This window comes from Sciurus carolinensis, chromosome 6 (assembly GCF_902686445.1).
Source record: "Sciurus carolinensis chromosome 6, mSciCar1.2, whole genome shotgun sequence".
Classification (NCBI taxonomy): domain Eukaryota; kingdom Metazoa; phylum Chordata; class Mammalia; order Rodentia; family Sciuridae; genus Sciurus; species Sciurus carolinensis.
In genome coordinates, this window is record NC_062218.1 from 100,293,526 (window position 1) to 100,308,844 (window position 15,319).

Consider the following 15,319-nt stretch of genomic DNA (forward strand, 5'->3'; position numbering starts at 1 on the left):
TCGTTGGACCCTAAGGCTCCTGTCCTCCGGCCTGGATACTTCGCCTTTTTAAACCTCTGGGCCTGGAGGGCCTTTTCCTCTTGGCTGCTCCACGGTGTCTGCAAGGTCCTCCTGCTCCGGCGCAGCCGCTCCAGCCCTGCTCTCAATGGCCCTGCTCTGCGCGGTCTGGCTTCGCCACCTGAGAGCCCTGATCCGCGCGCTCTCCCTTCTCCGGTGGGGGTCGCAAAGGACAGCTCTTTCCTGGGCCCACACACCCACGCCCTTGTGGCGGTTCACCTCTCGACTGGCCTCAGAAACGCCCACATCCTTCACTTCCTCTCGCTGAGCGCCGTCCTTCCGGTGGAGCTCCTCTCTAATTGGCGGGCTCAAAGCTTGCGTGGGGATTCGACCGCTCCGGACGCCACAGTGGCCGCTCTAGCCGCTGTCCCATGGTTTGGCCTGGCTTTTTCGGCTGCGCGGTCTGTATGGTGCTGGCGACATGTGGCGCCTGACGAGTCTCCTGAGCCGAGGTAAGGGGCATCCCATCTGCCAGCGCCCGAAGGCCGCGTCGACTCTAAGCTGGAGGGAAGAGGCGCAAAGAAACTGCCCGAGCGACAGTGGGCGGCGCCAGAGCCGAGGAAGGCGTGGCCTTAAGGAGGCGGGGTTACACTCAAGAAGCCAGAAGCTGATGGAATTTGAGATGTGCAGCAAAGCGAGAAGAAGGTGGAGCTTAGGCCCAAGAAAATGGGTGGAGCTCTAGAAAGGGGAGGAGTCAATGAAAGAACTAAGGGCTATGGAGTAGGGGAAACCGAGACTGGGCGAGAGAGTACGTGTATGGATGTGTGGTTACAGAGCAAAGGTTGTCACCCATAAGAGGATATCAGAGTTGCCTGGGGGAACTTTTTCAGAATATAGATGCACATCCTGAGAGTCAGTGTTATTGGTTCTTGGTTGGCACCATAGATTCCCTACAAGGCGGAATATTTACATGTGTGTGCTTGTTTGAGAACCAGTGCAAGGGCTGGGGATGTATGTGTCTAGTGATAGAACGATTGCTTAACATGGCCGAGGTCCTGGATTCAATCACCAGCATTGCAAAACAAAAAAAATAAAAAAATAAAACAAGAAAACAAACACTGTAGAGGCAGATGCCAGTGATTTTTGTGTTCCTGAAATAATGCTTTGTCACAGATGGGAGGGAAGATTGTCACAGCCACTTTGCTTCAGTCTTGTTCCTGTTTAAATAACTGATCCTTTGTTGCTGTGTACAGCTCTTCCCCGTCTATTGGGACCTGACCTCCGAGGTGTGACCCTCAAGACCAACAGTCCAGATGTGCCTCAGACAACGTCCTCCACCTTGCTGATCCCTTTGCCCAACCTTGACAGGTGAGACACTGCCATTCTTCACCCATCTTCTCTTCTGGCCTTCCTTTGCCCCCATTTTGGACAGAACTTGATGACCTCTAATTATATCATCTAGGTTAGGCCACCATGGCCCAGGTACTAGAAGGGGCCCAAAGTCCCATGGATGGAAGGATGCCTTTCAGTGGATGTCTGCTCGTGTCTCCCCAAACACCTTGTGGGATGCCATATCATGGGTAAGGCATCCCCAGCCCTGTCCTCTACCTTCAGCATGGTTGAGAATGATCCTGCATAGAAGAATAGCCAGGTCTGGAAATGAGAGCAAGGCCATCATTGTGTTTATACGATGAGGAACCCATGGCACTGGAGTATACTCAAGGAGATAGCAGGAGATAGCAACACACCCTGTACCCTTGGTGTGTAGTTACTCCTCATTTTATTGAGTAAATGTTTCTTTAAACTTTCTCTGAGCCAGGCGTTTTTCCTTGGCACTAGGGACATAGCAGAGAACAAGGAAGATATAATTTTTGCCTTCATAGAGCTTACAGTAAATAATAATAAATATCATTACATACTAATGTAAATTATTATATGTGCATTATCCTGTTTAACATCATTACAAAAATCTTACAAAGAAAATGTAATCTTTTTTTATTTTGGTACTGGGGATTGAACCCAGGGGCCCTTTACCAATAAACTACATCCCCAGCCCTTTTAATTTTTTGTTTTGAGACACTGTCTCACTAAGTTGTTGAAGCTGCCTTGAACTTTTTTTTTTTTAAACTCTGAGGCGCCGGGGATTTGAACCGCAGCCCTTGTGCATGCTAGGCGATCGCTCTCCAAAATGAGCTATTTCTTCAGCTCCTTCCTTGAACTTTTTCAATGCTCCTGCCTCAGCCTCCCAAGTCACTGGGATTACAGGTGTGCACTATCGTGTCTAGTGTAATCTTCATTTAATATATGAGTAAACTTATGTTCTGAAATATTAAGTAATATGCTTAAGGTCACACAGCTGTTAAGTGGAGAAGCCAGATTTAACTCTGGCTTCTGAATCATTTGGTTGCTTCAGCTACTTTGACTTGTAAAAGCACCTACTGCAGAATCTATATGGTTAGGTGCTCAATAGTAAAGACTAAGTATAATAGGGCAGGATCTTTGTCTTTCAGGCAAAGTTCCAGGTAGAGCTTCAGCTTATAAGGTATTGTGAATGAAGTTGACACATGTATCACTCTTGAATCTATCACTTCCCATCCCCACTACTTTCATGCTATGCACTTTGGGCAAGCAACTTTACCTCTCTCAACCTCACTTTTTTTTTTTTTTTTTTTTTTAAATCTCTAAAATGGTGTCATTAGCAGAGTTGAGTCTGGGATGTATTTATGATGGGATGCCATTCTTTGGGTTTCTGTGGACTAGGGACATAATGTACTGCAGAGAGGGGAGCATTTTTCCATTAGCCAAAGATCTGAGCCTCAGGGAAATGCCACACTGAGTCCTTTTGTGAACTAGGTCTGGATTCCAGAAGTCCTGATATCATCCCTGGGCTCTGTCACTACTGTTCATGTGAAAGGGCCTATATACAAGCTTTCCCCATTGCCATGGATACTTGTCCCTTTGTTCATAGTCCCGGTGACTTCTTTTCCTTCTGACCTTAGTTCACACATCACTCACATAGGAAGGCTTTTCTTGACTCCTTATCTTTTCAGGCCTCCCTCTTATACTCTTTGTAACCTCACAATTTATTTCCTTTTTGGCACCTTGCATGGTTGCAAATTATTGTATTTATACATGGGTATACATGAGTTATATAAGATATAAACTTCCAAGGGATAGAGACTGTCTTATTTGCCGTTATACACACAGTACCTGTTACAACAGAAAAGTATTTAGGGATCCCTTCCTGAGCACGACAAGGGAAGAGACAGGGAAAACCAGACAGTCACTGGGTTAAGAGCTAGCTCAGTTTTCTGCAGACATGTCAGAGAAGAGATACCTTCAACAAGCCTGCAACTGGAAATGTGTAGTGGGGTGGCTTGGTTGGGAAGGGACTCATGCTAGAGAGTAAGCCTGGTAGGGAACTCTTAACATGTTGTATTTGTGGCCAAGCCCCAACTTACTGCATCGTCTGTTTTCCTGCCTGGATTTTCAGTCACTTGTGGTGCATTTATGTAGCATGTATTTATTAGGTCCCTACTATAGCTTAGCTCTGTTCTGGGAACCAGGGATACAGTGGTGAGCAAAGCATGCACAGTCCCTGCCTTTGTTATGCTAACAGGAGCTACAGACCTTAGATGACTAATTGTAGCAATGATTATTAAGTTCAAGAGGAGAAGTTTGTGTGCTGTGAGAGCATGTAGTGGGGGAGCTGCCCAGCCAGAGTCAGGAAAAGGAAATGATGGGGGAGCTGAAGGTCAGCTCTGAAGGAGTTGACTGGTGGGGGACCATGTCCCAATGTGCTCTTTCCCAGGGCACTCTGGCCGTGCTGGCACTGCAGCTGGCGAGGCAGATCCACTTTCAGGCATCCCTGCCAGCAGGACCTCGACAAGCAGAACACTGCTCTTGGCGCAGTCCCCTGGACCGTTTCCTCTCTCCTCCCTGGCGGCACCCACACTCCTGTGAGTTCTCAGTCCTGGAGCAGGAGGGCTGGGCTGGGAGTTTCTCTAGGCCAGGAAGCATCTCTGGACACACCTCAGGAAAAGAGCCATCAGCAGCTTCTTGCCTTTCCTATCTGAAGTCAGAGGAAGGGGAATGTGGGGAAGTTCTGTCCACCCAGGGTGTGGGCCACACCTGCCCTCTATGTCCCTCCATGTCCTCCCATCATCTCCCTTGAAGGGAGCTCACAAGTCCAGAATACTTTAGAATCCTGGGCATGGCTTCCTGCCTCACCCTCAGCAAGTTAGGTTATTCTCTGGTCAGTCCTTCACTCACTCATCCATAAAATGAATCTTTATTGAGTACGTATTATGTGCAATGGTACAGAGGCCTAGTGGTTGAGGCTCTGAAGTCATAAGGGTTCAAGCCCCAGTTCTGCTGCGTACTAGTTCTGTGTCCCTGAACAAGTCACTTTTTACTTTCCCATGCTTGAATTTCTTTGTCTAGAAAATGGTGTGATAATAATAAATCCCATTGTAGAGGTTTCTTAGGAAGACTTAATGAGCTAATATATGTCAAGGACTTAGACCAGTGCCTAGCATATAATAAGTGCTTGGTAATTATCAGTTTAAGTTCTTGTTCTTATTATGCTTATAATCATTACCAACATTGCCATTAAACAAAGTGCTAGATGCTGGGGCTACACTGTGAATAGGTTGATACCTTCCCTGATACTGAAATAATTCAAGCAGAGGAGTGATTTATGCTCAAGATGGGAGATCAGCATAAATGTGGGCCCTGGAGGGAGGACAGAAAGGAAATGCAGGAGGAAAAATGGGAAGAAGATATCCCAGAAGTTTCAGAATTCTTCCTCTGACCTCCAGAACCTCAGGGAGGACTCAATAAAGCTGAACTATCCCCTCTGACCTGACCACTCTTGCTGACTCTTTCCAGCACTACGAAGACACGTTCTCCCTGACTCTGATGGCCCAATTCCCAGGCATATTGGCCTCAGGAAACCAAGGCTGGGCCAGGAAGAACTCTCGGCTCAGTCCAGGAACTTCTCCTTGCCTAGCTCCTTGAGAGCAACTGGTCTTCAGGAGCCTCCTGAGGAAGGTATATCCTCACCTTCTTGAATGGACAGAAGATGGGACTGGGGCTAAGGGTGGGGTAGGGGAAGCTGGACAGATGGATGCTTGTTGCTGTATATTCCCAAGTAAGGGAATTGTCATTCCTGTCAGGTTTCATGCTTTCTGGGGTGATTCATTTATTTTGGATCCTGAAATGGATGCTAGACGGAGAGACTGGGCAGACTGGGAGACTAGGGGAAGTAACAGTCTTCTCCCTCACCCTGGCTGGGTTCTTTCCCTTGCAGGTCCCAGTGAGTTTGGCTTCCTGCATGACAGCAGTAGCTTTGAGCCTAAGACAAAGCCAGCCCAGCCTCAGCCCCCTGGTGAAAAGAAGGTATTATCCAGATTTGGTCACTTGGATCCTCATAACATTCCCTGGGTCAGGTGGCCATCCCAGTAAGTCATCTCCTGATGCATCTGGATATTTCTTTCCCAGGAAGAAGATAAGTCAAAACCTCTCCCCCTCGAGGAGGCTGTGACTTCCATTCAGCACCTCTTCCAGCTCAGTGTTTCCATCGCTTTCAACTTCCTGGGTAACTCGAGAGACCCTGCCTCAAAGCAGGAGGGTGGGAACATGGAAAGGGTATGGGGTAGTGAGGGTAGGGAGAATAGGGAGTAGTTTGAACAAGAGATTTTGTTTTCTCCCAGTAGGCACCTGCTCAGTGATGTAGGGGACCCATTCTTATTCATATGTGCTCTGACATTCTTAAAACTGACTCTCATCCTGAGGTCCAGTTCAGCTATTCCAGCTGCTGCCCTCCAATCCACAGTTTAGATAACTGGAAGTGGGAAGGTGGGAAAAGCTAATGGATCACTCCGTCCCTTTAAGAACATGACCTTGTAGAGAGTTGTGTGAACCAGAGTGTAGGCTTTTGGCCACACTTATCAGAGGTAGCTGAATGATCATGTGCTTCCCCGAAAATTCTGTAAGTAGGAGAAAATACTATAGCTAAAACACGAGGTTAGAGGCAGAGAAATGAGAAGAGTAGAAGGATCAGGATTACTGATGGTGCCAGTGTGTGGATTGGGAACAGGGTGGGATCCTTTGTCCCCTCAAGTCCTCTTCCCAAGGACAGAGGGCTCTGGGAACCTTGAACAGTGTGTCGTCAGGCAGCAGGAAGGCAAACTTAATTCACTGCTGGCTGAATGGAACCTGGTTTCTCCCTCATTAGCTTTTTATGATCTTGATGGGCAGTCTCAGAATTTTCTTGCCCATTCCCTCATTCATATATTTATTTATTCAGCAAGTGCTAAGCACTGTGGCAGAATACAAAAGCAGTATAAGCTATAATCATATTTTGCATTTGTATAGAGCTTTCCACCCTATGCAAAGTTATTTCTCCTACATTCTTATTTTTTTTCCGCTCTGCCTCTAGGATTTTGCAGTGTAATTGAGGAGACAGGACTTGTATTCTTAAAGCAGTTTATTTCATAGGGAGAAGTTTGGTATATTAGGAAAGAACCAAAAAATTGTGCAAAGCCTGAGTATGGTCAGAAGGTTCTAGAACAGCAATGATATGGGAGGTCTCATGGTAGAGGTGCACAGAAGGGTTTCGGGCAGGAACCAGTTTGAGCAAAGTTGAGAATGGGCTGTCCCATGCTGCTTTCCTACTTCCTTTTAGTTTGGGTGATAGAAAGAGTGTAGGTTTGGGATGGGATGCACCTGCATTCAGGTATTGACTGGCTTATATTATCGCTCCCAGTTTCTTCATAAACTAATAATAAGTGTCACCTGTGTCAGGTATTGCTCATTGGTTATAAGCACCCTAAACCTACTCTGGCTAACATAAGGCTAAAAGGAATCTATTGGAATCTTTTGACCTGCCAAGCCTCAGGGCACGATTCAGAGAAGCTCCAGAGATGCAAGGGACAGCAACCAATAGACAATATCTCCACAGCTGCTGTCAGAATAAACTTACAAAAGCCATCTTCCCTCCTTATCCCAACCAGATCAGGATGCAGATTCCTAAGAGTCTCATTGGTTAGAAAGAGCACAGGCATGTTGACAGCATTGTTCCCAAAGGGCAACCAGAATGTTACTAACAAGAGGAGGGATGGTTTATAGGAGGGCAGAGCCCACTGTTGTCTATGGTAAACCAAAGAGATATTTGGAAGATGAAAACATATGTCGATGTATATCACAAAGAAGGAGTGTGGGATGCAATGGGGAGCCCAGTGTATCCGATTGAGGGTATTGGGCGTTCACAGAGGAAGTTGTGTTTATGCCCTGCACTTTCTTATAGGGACAGAGAACATGAAGAACAGGGACTACACAGCAGCCTTTTCTTACTTCCAGAAAGCTGCAGACCGTGGTTATAGCAAAGCACAGTACAACGTGGGCTTGTGTCACGAGCATGGCAGAGGCACCCCCAGGAACCTCAAAAAGGTACTGTCCCTTCTGCCCCCAGGCCCGTCCCCTGTGCTGAGCTGCCCAGAGCAATCTCCAGAAATAAGTAGTGGGCAGGAATGGGGAAAAGTCCAGCTTCTTTTCCTAACTTGGTTGCAGTTCAACTGTAAAGAAAAAGTCAAAAAGACACTCCTAACTTCTAGGAATTTAGACTCAAAACTCTGGGAGAGCAGGGATCTTGGAATCTTCCAGGAATCTTCTTTGTAGTTATACCCTCAAGAGCCTAGAACAGCCCTTAAAAAATGAAGTCTTTCTCAAAAAAGTAAGATAAGTACACAAAAATGCTATATACATGAATGTATTTCTTTAACTTGTGTATAGAGGCAAGAAAAGGGAAAGCAACTTAAAGTTCCTTCAATAGACAACTGGCAAACTATATCTATGAGTCTTACCAATGATGTGATAGATCTATGTTTATTGACAGGGAAAGATATTCATAGTGTACTGTTAAGTAAAAGGTTACAAAATAGAGTAGTATGATCCTATTCTCTCTCTGTGTGTCTCTCTTCTTCTGTGTGTACATATGTAACACACATATGTGGGAAGAAATCTACAAACCTGTGTACTAAAATTTTAACAGAGAATGATCTTTAGGAGGCAGGATTTCTCAGGATTTTAGTTTCTATTTTTAAATTTTGGCTTATCTGAATTTCCTGACTAATCCATAATGATTATGTATTATTTAAATGGTTTTTCAAAAAATTTCACTCAAAGAAAAAGGTGCTTATAGAGTTACCAGCAGACTGGTGTTTTTCCCTTTGCCCCAGGCAATCCTTTATTACCAACTGGCTGCCAGCCAGGGCCACAGCCTGGCTCAGTACCGCTATGCCAGATGCCTACTGCAAGACCCAGCCTCCTCACATAACCCTCAGTGGCAGAGGGCAGTGTCCATGCTGAAGCAAGCTGCAGACTTGGGCTTGAGAGAGGTGAGTGCCTTTGGCAGGGTCTGTTCTAGATGTCTGGAGCATGTGTATCCTAAAAAGTGACCATAATGCCATCTTCCTTCCTCCTTGTCTATAGGCCCAGGCTTTCCTCGGGGTGCTTTTCACCAAGGAGCCGCACCTAAATGAACAGGGAGCTGTGAAATATCTTTGGCTTGCAGCCAACAATGGGGTATGAGATCTCTGGAAAACAGGCATGTTGGGATATTGAGTCTGAACAGAGAAGGTAGTTGGGAACAGATACTGAGTTCTGTGCTTAGGAAATTGTTTGCAAGGAGCCTTGGGTTGGCTTCAAGTCTTAGCTCTGGCTTACTTATTCTGTGACCCCTGGGCAGGTCCAGTGCTGTGCTAGAGGTGAAAATCAGCCATGTAGGAATATTACTTATAGACCTTGCTAAATGCTGCAAAGCAGGGTTCCTCCCTCCCAGCCAGTTGTTAAAACATTATCAGTACATTACTGGGCCGGTCACTTCTTGATTCAAACCTGTTTATCCATCTTTATAACTGATATCATGATGCCCTCCTCACCTGTCTACAACTTCACAGGGTTGTTGAAAGGATCAAAATTTAACCATGGCAATAGCTATGAGGATGCATTGTAAGCTGTTTCCGTGATGAGTGCATCATTACATGTGGTGGTGGCCCTAGGGAGTCAGACGCACCTGGCTGACACATTAAGCACTTTGTGGGGAAAGGGATATCTGATCGTCTGTGAACTGGGGACCTTGGTACTCAGGTGTCCTAACCCAGAGTTTGTTCCATAGAGCATTAATTCCATAGGATGTATATGAGTATTAAAAGAGAAAAAATTGTTGTGTTTGGGGAATACTGAGTTACAATAGCTCTCTTTAATGCAGGAAATCTCAAAGCTTTATGTCATTGTAAAACACCAAATTCTTTTCAATACCCTGATAGCTTTACTGTACTCTTGGACATCAGAATACTTTTTCTTGTCCACTCTATGTTGTTCAAAGTAAATATAGTAATTGTCAAAAGGGCACCAATGTCCCCAACCATTACCTGGCATGGTGTCTGCTTTTCCTTGCAAGAGCACCCCCACAACCTTCTTCAGGCTAAGTGAGCCTACAGTCCATGTGCTGGGCACACCTGGGAGCACCCTGACCGGCTAGAGTCAGCTAGCAAACCAAGAGGAAAAGTGTACAAAGGATGTCTGTCACGCATTATGGTCAGTGGGAACACTGACCTCACGCTTTTCCCACTTAATAGGGAACGGTATCTCCTTGGGTTTGCAGTATTGCTGGGTGGGTGTTTAGCCTTACTTATGCCCACTGCCTGGTTCTGACCTGGCCTGTAGCCCCAAAGCTACTCTATTGCAGAGACTTTGGCCAGTGTGTAATAGAAGTGGGGGCAGAATGTGTAGCAAAAAATTGACTGTGGAGGGTAAAAGAGAAATGGGACCATAGGTGGGAGTCCCCAAAGTATCTCATGTTTTTCTAAGTTGGGAGATTGGATTTGATGAAAATATTCTAATAGAGAGGGAGGGACTAATGATGTGGGCAGTTAAAGGGGATGATAATAATAATAACACTTTTCACATAGTAACATAGCACACTAATAAGATAGCGCTGTTATTATAACTCCACTTTATAGGTGAGGAAACTGAGGCACTGTGATGTTGAGTAACATGTCTTAGGTTACTCAGCCCATAAGTAGTAGTCAAGATTGGGACACAGTTACACAGGCCAGGTTCACAACTGCTACTGGTTCTGCTTCTGAGGAACTCTGTCCACAGGAGAGAGGACCCAGAGCTATGCTCTGTTGTTTCTGCTCCACAGACCTCTGGGGCCAGGACTCAGGAAGGCACACAGGGTCTTTGGGAAGCTGATCTTCCATCATTGCCTTCTGCTCTTTTAGGAAAATGCAGGAGCCTGAATCCCAGGTTTCCCATAAGGGCTACAGCCTTCTTTCAGGCAGCCTCAGCAAGAGAAGCCTCCACACCATTCTGTCTGGATTCTCCCTGGGTGGAGGCATCCTGTCTCCTCTGGGCTGGGCGAGCTTTGGGCCTCTGGCATTTCATGGTTGAGATATCTTGGAAGTGGTTGGGCCCTGGGCTGGCCTTTGACCCTGCACGGACGAAGTCCCAGCATGCCTGACTCCACTTTTCTCTCAGCTGAGCCTTTCACTTCTTAAGCCCTGCACATGTCTATATGTCTATCCATTTTCTCCTTTAGGACTCACAGAGCAGGTACCACTTGGGAATTTGCTATGAGAAGGGCCTTGGTGTGCAGAGGAATCTGGGAGATGCCATGAGATGTTACCAACTGTCAGCGGCTCTGGGAAATGAACCTGCCCAGGAGAGGCTGCGCACCCTCTTTTCCATGGAGGCAACAGGTACAAATGCAGGTCAAAGCCAGAAGTTTCCTCTGCTGAGCTCAGCACCCTGTGGCAGACAAGAATATCCTTGTCATGTACAGTTCCAGTGGTGGTTAAGAGCACAGCTTTTGGAATTTTAACCCCTGCTGTAACTGAACTGAGTCATGTCTTTGAGCCTCAGTTTCTTCACCTCTGAAAATCAGGGTGAAAGTACCTAACTCATTAATTTGTTGTAAGGATTAAATGAGATTAAAGGACTTTTTACAGCCTGACACACAGTAGGTATTGAACAAATGATGGCTGCTCTGATGGCTTCTTAGGAGAGCTATGAGGCTATTCAAGTTACCCTTCTTGGGCTCTGGGAGCCCAAGAACCAGAACCAAGAACCCAGCAGGGCTGGGTTCACAGTGCAAGGGGAACCAAGTCCTATAAGAAGTTATTGCTCCAAAGTAGGAGTCTGAGAATACCATATAAGTAAGCCTTGCTCTTGTCCCTTCCTGTAGCCGCAGGGACCAGCCACCTGGCAGTTACAGGATTGAAGTCTTTCTCCAGCCCCTCCCTCCGCAGCCTGAATACTCTGCTGGCAGGTGCCTCAGGCCTCCCTCATGCCTCCAGCACAGGGAACCTTGGCCTCCTCTGCAGAAGTGGACATCTTGGAGCCAGCCATGGAACCCCCAGCAGGGCTATCCCCTCCTTGGAAAGCAGTCTCGTAAGATTGGGTTTTGGCTAAGGTGAGATGAAACACAGTCCCTTATGGGCCTGGGGGTGAGGAACAGGAAGTTAGATGATAAAAAATAGGGTGTCAAAGTCCCTTTCCATGGTAGAAATTCCAGAGGGAGTGTAGGTGTCCAACTTTATCAAATACATGATTAATCAATGACTTTGACCTTTCCCCTGACTTGGTAGCCTCACGAATGAGCATTCTCAGTCATTTCTGGTCTGTGCACTAAAAGGATGCATTCATTGACCTATGAAAAGCTACTGGAGGTTCCAGAGACCCTGCTCTTCACCTTAGCCTGTCTCTGAGCCAGCCCCTCACTTCCTCCATCCCATGCCTCATTTTCCTCACACTCAGACTGCATCGTCTTTGGCCAGCACCAGAACCGTGTGGCTCCGGTGGTGCAGAGGATTTTAGGAATCATATGTTTAGTGTGTAATATAAAAGATGACAACATATCAATCTATAGTTTTTTTTACAGATATTTATAAAGCTAACTTCAAAAAACGGGAGAGGTCAATTTAAAGAACACTGTGTAAAGGGGAGGACAGATCCAGAGAAGTGGCAAAAATTATGGGGGTGGTTCTATGAGTGGCTAAAAAAGTGCCAAATTGGGACATCCCTGGGACTAACTCAGATATTGGCCTTTGTTCACCCCCAGTGGATTCATGGTTGTTTTCATTTCACCTTTAGTTTGGGCAGAAGGAGTTTATTGCCTAACTGCCTGCATGGATCTGCTTGGCTTCTTCAGTTCTCACCTAAACCCTGAGAGGGAACCTGTGAATGCTCAGAGATATCACATTGGAGTCCCAAAGAAGAGGCCAGTTATTCACTTATCTTCCTTCAAACCCCAGCACCTCCCCAACACCATAAGAAGAGGAAAGTGTGAGAAGAAGCCAGCTTCTGACTCAGCCGGCTTGCTTGGCCATATCCTCTTAAAGCAGTGAGCTGACTTGCTGATATTGTTTCTTCAGTTGTAGAGCAAGGGCCATGGTATGTTTCCTCCTGCCTCCTACCTTACAGCTCTGAAGCACAGGCATTTCACTGCAGAAAGGACCTGGGTGCTTGCTGAGGCTCTGAGGCAGTGATGCTGGTGGTTGAGTGTCTTTATGCGTCACCAGGCCAGTATGAGGACCTGGCCTTCTGACTCCCAGCCCAGCCTTACATTCTGCTAGTCTGCACTGTCATTTTATGTGAAAGCATTATTATGGTCCTATTGTCGTGAGGGAGTAAATGGAGATTGGGTACTTGGAGCTGGAGAGTATAGATTGTGAGTCCTCCATTGGGAAAGGTGAGCCAGAAATATATGGGTGCTTAATAAAGCAGATGGTGGATTATCTCATCAATCTTGCCCTTGAATGTGTTGGGGAGGGGCAGGGAGACGGGCAGAGGGAGCTGAAAGCTGAGGCTCCGTCCTCATCTCTAAACTCTCCATTAACCAGTTTAAAGGGTCTTAAAAGCTTCTCCAAGAGAGAGACTTAAGGAAAAAAAATGATTTCTGAGTCAACGCTAATGACTCCAATTACTGAATTTGTGAATAGCTGTTCCTGGCTTCTGGATGTTAGCCCAAGTTCAATAGCATAGATGTGGTGAGGGTAAGGGGTGGAGGGACTGACGACCAGCCCCTGATGACTGTTTGAATGGGAAGGACCAGCCAGCCTGGCCAGTTCTATTTGGAGGGGGGAGTTGTCTACTTTTTCCTCTCTGCTGCCTGCCCACACCTCTCCCAACCTCTGAGTGGTCTCTGTCACATTTTTCCAGTACCTCACTGACTGCTGGAGCCCCAGTGCCTTCCCTGCCCCCTGATCCCTGCTCAAAGCTGTCCTGCACATTATCCTCACCCCTCACATGGCCATCTCCCCTACACAGTGCTCCTTGGTAGCAGGGACCCGCCTTAGTATTCCAGAACTTAGATCAGTGCTCTGTGCAGTGTCGGGCTCCACGGTCAGAGTTCTAAGCCAAAAAGAAAGAAAAAAAGGTTTCTGTGGTCAAATAAGTTTGGGAAACACTGCACTAGACGTCCCCTTTTTATAGATTCACAGTACACATCAGCATATTCCAAGTTCCAAGAAGTCCTGCTGTAAGAATGTGGTTAACCCAGTGTGTTCCTCGCTGACATGAGCAGAGCCTGCCTCCCTTGGGTTGTCCTTCCTGGGCACTCTTCAAAGTGTCACTGTCTACTCTCCCCACAGCCACGCTTGCTAGCCTGTTCACCTGTGTGGCATTTTGGGCTCTCTGACTTCCGCTTCCCTTGACCATGCCTGGGGCTGAGCGTGGTTCAGCCAGTAGACCCCAGGCATCCTGTAATGATGGCTGATGCCACTCTCCCTCCCCCTCAGTTAATGCAGAGTTAAACACAGACTTGGTTTGCAATGCCTGAGGTGGGGTGGGATGTTTCTAAGCCCTCCAATCTAAGAAGGAAGCGCCTCTCCCTGTGGAGAGGGAAGGGTGGAAGTCATAAGACATGTTGTCAGGGGACCAAAAACTCATGGCTGTGCAGTCACTGCGGTCTTGATAAAGCCCCAGGGGACAGGCTTCATGGGCAGACCCTGGAACTGCTGTGCTTCTGCCATTAAAATTCTGTTATTAATGATTGTCAGTGCCCTGAGAGAAAATGTGAGAGGAGAACAGGGAGATAGCCTTAGAGCAGGACCAGCCTGACTGAGAATGCCGAAGCACCCAAAGATTAGGGTCTGGTGTCCTCAGTCAGGAGACCTTTGAGCAAAGCTCTACTGCCTCAGTTTCTCTGTCTGGAGATGCTCTTCCCAGGAAGCCCCAACACTGCGGGGAGCAAGGCCATTTGCTTCATTAGATCTTCAGTGCTAATACGGTGCAGGTACTTAGATGTTTAGTAAATGTTTATTCACAAAGTGAGAGTGATTATATACACTCCCTCCACCCAAAGCCTAGCACCAAACCTACCTCGAGCATAGTAGATCCTTTAAACAATTGTTGAATATGATGGATGAATGATTCCAAGTGCCCTTCCCCCTACTGTTGATCCTTTGCTACTTAATGGCACTTAGATATTGTTCAACAAAGTGTTGGGTGAATATTTATGATTGTGCCTCTCCATTACATTGCACTCAATACTTAGTAGGGGCTAGAAAACACTGTCCTGTTTTCTAGGTACATACTATGTGCCAGCCAGATCCTATGCTAAGACTCCTTCCACCCTTTTCTTATCTTCTTTTTGGGATTTGGTTCTCTCTGGAGTTCCAAGGGAAGTGGTTTCCATCTCACTGTTGTTTCAGCCAGAGGAGAGGTAGGGTCAGTGAGCTGCCAAGCTGAAAATTGGGTGACAGACAAGAAGGCTGCCTGTCAATCTCTGAGCTGCCCCCAGGCTCCCAGCGAGCACTGCATTGCACTCCTGGTGCTGGAGAATGGCTGACTATTGATAAAAAGTGTCCCTCTGTGCTTTCCAAATTAAGACGACATTTAACTGAGTGCTTGATAGCTCGCCTGCTCCCTCTGCCTCCCAGGGGACAGAGCCCATCTTGGTTGAAATTGTTTTGAGCATGTCCAAAATCTCAGCTTTGACATCTTGACTGATGTCAAGAAGTTTCTGTAACCTTCCTGTTCAGCACACCCAGTTCTGTCACCATATACACTGTCTCACTCTCAGTCTGTTCTTTGGAAAAGTGCTGGTGTCAGCGTGCTGGGAAGGAATGCATGGTGCAGGAGAGTGCACCCACCCTTACCTCACACTCCTACCCTGGCCAGAGCAGTTGCCTCAGAACAGAAGCAGCTCTGCCCCGGACTCCCCAGGTTCTGCAGGACTAAGAAGCAACCTCGAGGATTGTAGTGGTTTTTAATCTTTTTTTTTTTTTTTTTTTTTTTTTTACTTTTTTGTGGT

At 46.7% G+C, this 15,319-nt stretch overlaps 1 protein-coding gene across 3 annotated transcripts; it reads left to right on the forward strand.

The window, feature by feature from the left end:
- The first annotated feature begins 356 nt into the window (after positions 1-356).
- Dele1 (DAP3 binding cell death enhancer 1) lies at positions 357-12,805 on the forward strand. Of its 3 annotated transcripts, none has more exons than XM_047556785.1 (13): positions 357-509; positions 1,251-1,365; positions 1,460-1,577; positions 3,809-3,956; positions 4,888-5,049; positions 5,309-5,397; positions 5,500-5,596; positions 7,307-7,449; positions 8,238-8,396; positions 8,491-8,583; positions 10,604-10,763; positions 11,249-11,476; positions 12,157-12,805. In XM_047556785.1, the coding sequence occupies exons 1-12, from the start codon at positions 479-481 to the stop codon at positions 11,473-11,475; spliced, it is 1,542 nt and encodes a 513-aa protein (XP_047412741.1). In that variant the 5' UTR covers positions 357-478; the 3' UTR covers position 11,476; positions 12,157-12,805. The 3 variants fall into 3 exon arrangements, with proteins under 3 accessions (XP_047412741.1, XP_047412743.1, XP_047412744.1); XM_047556787.1 differs by having other exon boundaries at positions 12,215-12,805; XM_047556788.1 differs by lacking the exon at positions 8,491-8,583.
- Positions 12,806-15,319: the final 2,514 nt, after the last annotated feature.

Coding starts and splice junctions, on each gene's coding strand:
- Dele1 (XM_047556785.1), top strand. CDS start 479: ATGTGGCGCCTGACGAGTCTCCTGAGCCGAG. Junction 5,597..7,306: donor CATCGCTTTCAACTTCCTGG/GTAACTCGAGAG, acceptor ACTTTCTTATAG/GGACAGAGAACATGAAGAAC. Junction 8,584..10,603: donor GGCTTGCAGCCAACAATGGG/GTATGAGATCTC, acceptor TTTCTCCTTTAG/GACTCACAGAGCAGGTACCA.